Source organism: Aythya marila (genome assembly GCF_965140915.1).
Source record: "Aythya marila genome assembly, chromosome: 5".
Classification (NCBI taxonomy): domain Eukaryota; kingdom Metazoa; phylum Chordata; class Aves; order Anseriformes; family Anatidae; genus Aythya; species Aythya marila.
Window position 1 is genome coordinate 18,805,862 of NC_139046.1, and position 7,952 is coordinate 18,813,813.

The window sequence follows — 7,952 nt, forward strand, 5'->3', positions numbered from 1 at the left end:
GTGCAGTGCTGCCCCGGCATTAACGAGATGAACTCGGAGACTGTGCACCTGTATCTCCTTCTGAAAGCTTTAATCGAAAACACTTTATTAACACTTAAAAAATAACTCAGAAAGATTCCAGGATAAGCCCCACTGGAAAGACAGGAGCTCTGAGCACTTCACCAGTGCTGCTGCTGCCTGGTTCCCACACTGCAGGTGCTGTTCCACCAGGGATTGCTCAGGAGCCTGCCCAGCTCACTGTTTTGGACCTGACACAGGGACCAGGCTTGAGGGTAGAGACCACTGAACTAGAAGTAAAACAAGGAAAGGCAGCGCAGTCCATTCTTCTGCCTCACGCAGCCAGGAGCTTCTCCAGCTCAGTGAGTATTGCTGAACATTCCTGCATTTCTGCTTGGAAGGAAGAATGCTTTTCCAGGGACTGCTGCCTTGTTTCTTCTGCCAGTTTCCACTTAGCCGTTGCCATCTGTATGGAAAAGTCAGCGTACATCTCACTAACATGACAGTGCAGAATAGCAGAACTCAACTTCCAAAACAGCTGCAACTAAAACAGGGGGAAAAAAATCTCCAGACAGTTTTGAAGTCTTTATCAGTCTCACCTGCTAAGCTAAGGTTAGCCTACCTTGACTGGGACATCTTTCACTTCTTCATCTTTTCACAACTCCTTGAGAAAAATGGTAACTTAACCATAACCAAAAGTTTAGCCTTATGTAATAGCAATTTCAATAAGCAGCTCAAGCTTCTTACCAAGAATTGCAGAGCTATAATTTAATGACTATTTTGGTCAGTACATAGACAAATTATATTATTGAAGCTGCTTGTGCTTGCATACTTCTTAGCTCCCTGAGGTCAACAGTCTGCAAGACTTCAGATTAGGTCAAGTTTTCTCAGCATTCTTCCAGTGGTGCTTGCAACCACCTGCAACAGTCTTGAAAAGCCTCTTGAGAAGAGCTGCTCTAAGCAGCGACAGCTCCATTTCCAGCATTGGCAACCATCTTTACACAGGAACTGATCGAGCCTCATCTGAAAGCTATCAGTCTTTAGCATCGCTTCCATCCTCTATCTTGTTCCAAGTTGAATTGTGTATCATTGAACTACAAATGACTTTGATAAGAACTACTGTTGCCCCTCCCAGACTTTGCTCTAAGCCCTCTATTTTTAAGAGGAGTAAGACATACTGTTCCCTTAGTGCACTTAGGGAAGATTAGTAAGGCTGCAGGCATTTGCTATCGAGAGACCAGAGCAGCATGAGGTGGAAAACAAGCTTTAAAATTTCTCTCAGCACCAGACGCTCACTACCTGTCTGACTCTGAAACAAAGTCAGCCTTACCTGAAGTGCTTCCTTTTCTTTTTCAGCTGCTTCATTAAATACCCTCAGTTCTGCCAAGAGCTTCTCAGTCAACAGCTGAAGAACCAAAGGAAAATGGTTTAATATAATGCGAACGAACATCTCAGCCGCTGTTTTTACACACAAAGTTCTCACCAAAGTCCATTTAACTCACTGCCACTTCAAAAATTCTTACCGTTGTCTGCTTCTGGCATTCCCTTGTCTTTTCTTCCTCCTCCACAATGTTGCTGCCTGTAACTGATTTATGAGATACATCTGTACATTAGATGTTCATTGATAACTTTGCTTGTAGGAACTAACAGCTTCTCAAAATATCTTTCTACAGCACGAAGTAAATTGCTTTCAAAATTTATCCAGGACAGGGCTGCCTGAAGGAAGTGTCTATTTCTCTTACACTAGAAAAAAAAATCCCCCCCAGTATTTCCCTGGGAAAGTAGGAGCCAAATGTTTTACGAATACTAGCAAATACAAAGGAAAAAGAAAAAGGAAAAGTGTTCTGAAGAACTACCAGAACAGTATGTAAAATGCATAGCCCTTACCAGGATCAATGTTTCTGCTTTCTAAAATGACCATGCACGTCTCCTGAAACTTCTTGAGCTTCTCGACTTCTTGTACCAGGCCTTCATTCTTCTCCTTTAATTCCTTTATAGTGCTCTGTCATTAACACAGGTTTTTAAGTGAATCAAGTTGCCAGGGGGAATTTTTTCACATTAATTGGTAATGCTCAGTGCAATGTTAATGGCTTAACAGGTGCACCTCTAGTACCGAGAATTACATCCTACCCTTCCATCTCTACCACTGCAGAGAAACAGACCCTTACTCCTGCTACTTGACAAGATTTATCACTTGCACATGTCATAGCAATGGCTCAAAAAAAAAAAAAAAAATCAACAAAAAAAACTAGAGATAAATTCCTTTTAGGCAGTTCTAGCATATATTTTCTTGTGCTCTATACAAATATTTCAAGAATTTTATGCATAGAAGAGCAGCTAACTCCAGGAAGAAAGGGGCATCTTAGAATCTGTAGGCCACAGCATTATTCCCTGCATAATTCAGATATTACCAGGCAATCAGATAAGCTGATCAACCTCACGAGTTGAATGTAATTCTCCAGGAGAATCAATAAGCATGTGGATTAGGGTGATCCCGCTGATAGTGCCAGAAGCTTTTTTGAACATCCCATAGGAGGTCTCAAAGGCTCTTAAAGAAATTAAGCTGTGAGATAAAAGGAAAGATCATCTCACAGATTAGTAACCAGTCAAGAACTAGGAAATAAAGCAAGCTTGTACAACCGAAGGCTACAAGTAGGGCCTCTTGCACACGAGAGAAGCTGCACTGTGTTCTGAAGTGATCACCGAGAGGTGATGAATAATGGGGTACCAGTTCTGAATCTAACCTCGAATCAAGAAAGTAAAATCTTTGGTGAATTTCACAGAATCACTGGGGTGGGAATGGACCTCTGGAAGCCATCTGGTCCAACCCCTGCTCAAGCAGGGAGTTCGGACGGAAGCTCCCATGTTTGAGTTTCTGCCCACTGCCTCTTGTCCTGTCACTGGGCACCACTGAAAAGAGCCTGGCACCGTCTTCTTTACAGCCTCCCTTCACATATACATTGATAAGATTCCCCATAAGCCTTCTCTTATCTATGCTGAGCTGTCCCAGCTCTCAGTGTCTCCTCACAGGAGAGATGCTCCAGCCTGTTCAACGTTTTAGTGGCCCTTCATTGGGCTCCCCCCAATATGTTTTTGTCTTTCTGTACTCGGAACACAGAACCGGATACAGTGCTCCAGGTGTGGCCTCCTCACCAGTGATGAGCAGATGGGAAAAATTGCAGAAGCCTATCCAGATATTAAAAGACTACACAATAATATGATACAATAGTACACGAGGAAACAAGGCTACATACACTGATCTCTCAGTTGCATACACGGAAGTGAACGAGGTCACTCCCTCAAGCATTTAGAGTACAACAGTAACCAGAACTCAAATGTTCTTAGTTACTAAAACGTGACCATACACACCCCCACATCTCCAATGCCATGTGCTGTGCCACACCATACTTGTGACTGGTTAACAGAACTAGGAAGGACTGAGCAAGTGAGACAAGGATGATCAAACAAACAAAATAGCTTATCTACTGTAACAATATATTAAGATGAAAAAGAATTCATAGATCTCAAATGCTCAGTGTCAAGTACTGAATGATTATGTACTGCTTCTCTTCATGTAGCTAGGAAGAATCCGGTAATAGTGAGGTTCTTTTATTAGAATTTTGTGCAAGTACATCACTGAACTGGAAACATTCTCCTGCAATGAGTTCAAGATGGAACTGAGTTCTGGTGGCTGTTAACAGCGATCTGGATGCATTATCTAGCCAAATACATTTGCACCACTGATAATTACCAAATATCTTTGGTGTTGTTGGCAAAAAGAACCCATCTCACTCAAATTCTAGTGGCTTCCAATGGAGACTGGAAAATGAGTAAGCCAGTCCTTTGTTCTAGCCCTGTAGGAGAGCAGAATATACGAGCTACTCAATGATTTCTACCCCATTTCCATCCTTACCTGTGCTCCTGTTAGTCTGGTGTGTAACTGCTGCTTGGCTGTTTCTAGCAGCTGATTCTTGGCCTTCAGCTCTGCTTCTAGTTTGTGTCTGCTCAGAGGCCTATAGAGTCAAACATCAAAGACTTCAGTGCACAAAGATCAATATCAGACACCTTCTTTTACTTACACAAACATTTTCTTCTATGAAGGATTTGCTCTTATTCCTGACCAAGAGATTTCATCAGCAAATTTGGCAACAAAGCTGCATATGGTTAGAGCTCATCATAACTCTCTGAGAAGGAACATTACTGCACAAGGACAACTAAGAACAATGTGAAGAAACATACCCTCTTGTAGCAGTCTTCTTCAAAAGTGGTTCCGCTTTCTTGGCAGATTTAGGAATCCTTAAAAGATATACAGAATACAATTATCACTGAATACTTACAGATTACTAAAGCTTTTAATGTGACAAGATCTGAATATCCCTCTGTACTTAGCACTGCTGAGTCTGCACCTTGAGTACTGGGGTCAGTTTAGGCTCATATAAGAGATTGAGTTGCTAGATGTGTTCAGAGAAGGGCAGCAAAGCTGGCAAAAGGATTAGAAAACAATACAAATAAGGAGCATCTGAGGAAACTAGAGCTGTTTAGCCTGGAGGAAAAGCTGAGTAAAGACCTCATCACTCTCTACAACTAGTTGAAAGGAGGGTGCAGCAAGAAGGATGTCAGTCTCTATTCTCAGGTGAAAAGGGATAGACAGGACACAAGGAAACAGTCTCAAGTTGCATCGGGGAAGTTTTGGTTGGATATTAGGAAGAGTTTCTATGTGGAAAAAGTGGGTAGGCATTGGAATGGGCTTCCCAGAGAGGTGGTGGTGTCACCAGCCCTGGAGGCATTTAGGAGGTGTGTAGATGTGGCACTTAGGAATGCAGTTTAGTGGTGTACTTGGGAATGTTGGCTAGTTGGACTTAAGAGTCTTTTCAAGGCTAAATGGTTCCGTGAAATGCTACACTGTCTTTAGGACATTTGTCGAGTAATAAATCCATCTACACTTCTCTTTCATTTACCCTTGATTAGTAGCTTTGAAGACACCATCTGCTGGAATACTGGAGGTAAAGTTAAAATTAGGATCTTCGTTGAACTCTGGATCTAGTGTTTTACCAACACATTGTTTCTTCGAAGAAAAAGCCATCTGCGTTTCTGCAAGAAAAAGACAACAATGAAAACACTATGGTCTACAAAAGATCACCAGAATATGCAGTACTAGTGGATCATAAGCCTTTGGTTTGAGGAGATCACAGTTATATCTGACTAGAGTAGATAATTTAAGGTAGCAACAGCTAAGGGCAATCTTCAAATTCCTCCCAGCATAGAGGGTTCAGAATAAGCTGTAAGTATACCCTGGTAAACAGTCTCAGAACAGTTATCAGGCTAGCACTAATGAAATGAAGTTTGAAAATGGTAACACAGGCACAATAATAAAGGGAATCTCAACACCAAGTAGTCAGCAAGCCACAGCGTTCCAAGCAAAGTTGTTCAGTACTTGAAGTAAAACACACACAGCCCACTTAAAAGTTCTCAGAAATTTTCATTTCTCTTCATTAAGCGTAGACACACTCCTTAAAATACCTAGAGAGAATTAACTTTCTCTGTAAAGTTTATTTTAAACCACAGCTATTTGAGTATATAAAGCCTTGTTAACACAGTGGATTTTTGAAGTGTTTTTTGTTTGTTTGTTTGTATATGTGTGTGTGGTTTTTTTTGGTTTTTTTTTTTTTTTTTTGCAAGTTAAGTCTCTTCAAGCGATGTGGGACAGTTTGGGTTGGAAGGGACCTTAAAGATCATCTAATTCCAACCCCCTGCCAAGGCAGGGTCACCACCCACAGACCAGGTTGCCCAGAGCCCCATCCAGCCTGGCCTTGAACACCTCCAGGGCACCCACAGCCTCTCTGGGCAGCCCTCTAGGGACCAGCTCCCCACATTTTACCTTTTAAAGCCGGGTTCCTCACACAGCAGCAAACCGATAAAAGCAAAACAGGACCAGACCACCCACAAACACTCCATTGAGCGAAACCCACGCCTGCACCACAGCTCCCTCCCAGGCCTCCCTTCAGCACCCTGGGCTCTCCCGGGGCCTGGACTCACCCGTAGGGCTCCGTTTCGGCTCCGGTTCCGCTCCGAATCGGCTCCGGTTCCGCTCCGCTCCCACACGAGCCGCCCTCTCCCTCAGCGGCCGTTTGAACCGGAGCGGGCGCCCAACGGTCGGGCGGTGCCGCGCATGCGCAGAAGCGCCCCGCGCATGGCAGCGGGGAAGGGCTCTCCCCTGAGGGGAGGCGCCGTGCAAATGGCGGCAGCCCTGAGGGGGCGGGCAGGGCTCTACCTGCCGTCCGCTGCCTCCCACCGCCGGGTGGCCGCTCGGGGAGGGGAGCCCTGGAGGTGTTGGAGACCCTCAGGGGGAATTTCGCTCGCTGCTGAGCCTTGGCTGTGCCTCCTGTGCTTGAGGTGGCTCAAACCGCCCCGAGTGGGCTGTGTGCAGTGGTTAAATGTCTAATTTTTTTTCGCTATGGAAACAGGGTTTTCAAAATGGGGGGGAAGCCCCTGCAAATGGTAACGGGAGGAGGTTTTGGTGCAGAGAGGATTTCTGTCGGTGTTGCCCCGCAGCCAGGGAGCAGCTGTGGTTGCTAAAACACTGCTCCGAACACCCAGTACTTGAGAGCTATGGCATGGAAATCTGCGACTGAAATGTGCCTTATGTTTCAAGAAGGGCTTTAGCTTTAAAAGAACACATTCCTAATCGACGTTAGGTAGTCATGAAATGTGCTATGTATTTGAAGAAGGGGTTTAGCTTTAAAAGAGTGTATTCCTAATCACCATTAGGTAGTCGTGGTCCCTCTCCCACAGAGCCCAGAAAACTCCTGGATGTCAAAATGAGGGAATCTCTTAAAATATGTATTTTCCTTCTGCTGATGATATTGGAAAGCACATTAAGCACTTAAAGAAAATTAACTGCAGTATTCTTGGTGAAAATGAAGCATCACACAGATTTAGAAAAGTTTGTCATAAGCATTTATTTTACGTCAACATCTAGAGGGAATGTTTTCTCGTTCTTTTTTTTTTTTTTTTTTTTTTTTTTCTTTCAACAGACAAAGGCAAGGAAGTACCTGTTTTTCTGTTTGTTTCTGGTAGAGAAAAAACATGTAAAATTCAAGAGTCATCGGATATGCAAATTTTAAAAAGTTACATCTTTGTAGCTTTGAGTGGAAATAAGCTATGGAGACGAAACACAAAGCACCCAAATCACTGCAGGAATGAGGACACTTTTCTCAAAGGAGAAATCTCACACTGAAAATCTTTGGCAGTACCAGTAATTTGTCTGATAAAACAAATTGAAACTGTTCCTAAAAATAGATTTGGGCTTGATTCTACAGCCTCCTCCATGATCAATAAGAGGCTGCATCAACTGAAAGGTCTTGATGAGATTTTTTTGTATCGGTTTTGTAGAGATCTGTGAACTTGGACTTCACATAAAGCAGTTTCTGATTCAGTAGAAAAATGAAAGACCTTTTTTTTTTTTTTTTTTTTTTTTTTTTTTTTAACAATACACTCCACTTGAAATCTAGATTTTCTATAGCTGCAGGTTTGGGTTTTGGCTTTTTTTCTTTGCTTTTTTTTTTTTTTTTTTTTTTTTTCTCATGAGCTCTCTGTCTTTGAATATCTGGGAAGTTTCATCTCTCTCATTATGTCTCTCCTAGGCAGCTTGACAAGAAAAATCGAATCACTGTTTAGGAAATGACAAAACAGGTTTACTCGATAAGTTCTGCAGTACAGCTGTGAACATGGCACAGGACACTGGAAGGTCAAAGGGCTTGTACTCTGTCATGATTGATCTCGCACCCTCTTACTAGTATTGTGTTTGCTGGTTCTGTGAAAACACAGGTATTTGCACAGCTGAAATACTAAGAAATAGTCTCAGCTGAAGGAGAGGTGGGAGGAAAAAAAGTGATATTTACAGTTCCAAGGAGATTTTGACTTCCCCTTTCCCTAGCAGTACAGTTTTGTTTTCT

At 42.8% G+C, this 7,952-nt stretch overlaps 1 protein-coding gene across 1 annotated transcript; it reads right to left on the minus strand.

Annotated features, from left to right (window-relative positions):
• Positions 1 to 73: 73 nt before the first annotated feature.
• KNSTRN (kinetochore localized astrin (SPAG5) binding protein) lies at positions 74 to 6,138 on the minus strand. Its single transcript, XM_082760407.1, has 8 exons — positions 6,034 to 6,138; positions 4,956 to 5,088; positions 4,237 to 4,293; positions 3,911 to 4,010; positions 1,885 to 1,999; positions 1,521 to 1,582; positions 1,328 to 1,402; positions 74 to 463 (listed from the first exon to the last, which is right to left on the minus strand). The coding sequence occupies exons 2-8, from the start codon at positions 5,078 to 5,080 to the stop codon at positions 332 to 334; spliced, it is 666 nt and encodes a 221-aa protein (XP_082616533.1). The 5' UTR covers positions 5,081 to 5,088; positions 6,034 to 6,138; the 3' UTR covers positions 74 to 331.
• Positions 6,139 to 7,952: the final 1,814 nt, after the last annotated feature.

What these genes read in the sequence shown, in the direction of transcription:
- KNSTRN (XM_082760407.1), bottom strand. Translation starts at nt 5,080, where the DNA reads ATGGCTTTTTCTTCGAAGAAACAATGTGTTGGTAAAACACTAGATCCA. An exon ending in TTCAAAGCTACTAATCAAGG is followed by an intron (nt 4,294 to 4,955) that starts GTAAATGAAAGA and finishes ATATCTTTTAAG; the next exon opens with GATTCCTAAATCTGCCAAGA. An exon ending in AATGCCAGAAGCAGACAACG is followed by an intron (nt 1,403 to 1,520) that starts GTAAGAATTTTT and finishes TTGGTTCTTCAG; the next exon opens with CTGTTGACTGAGAAGCTCTT.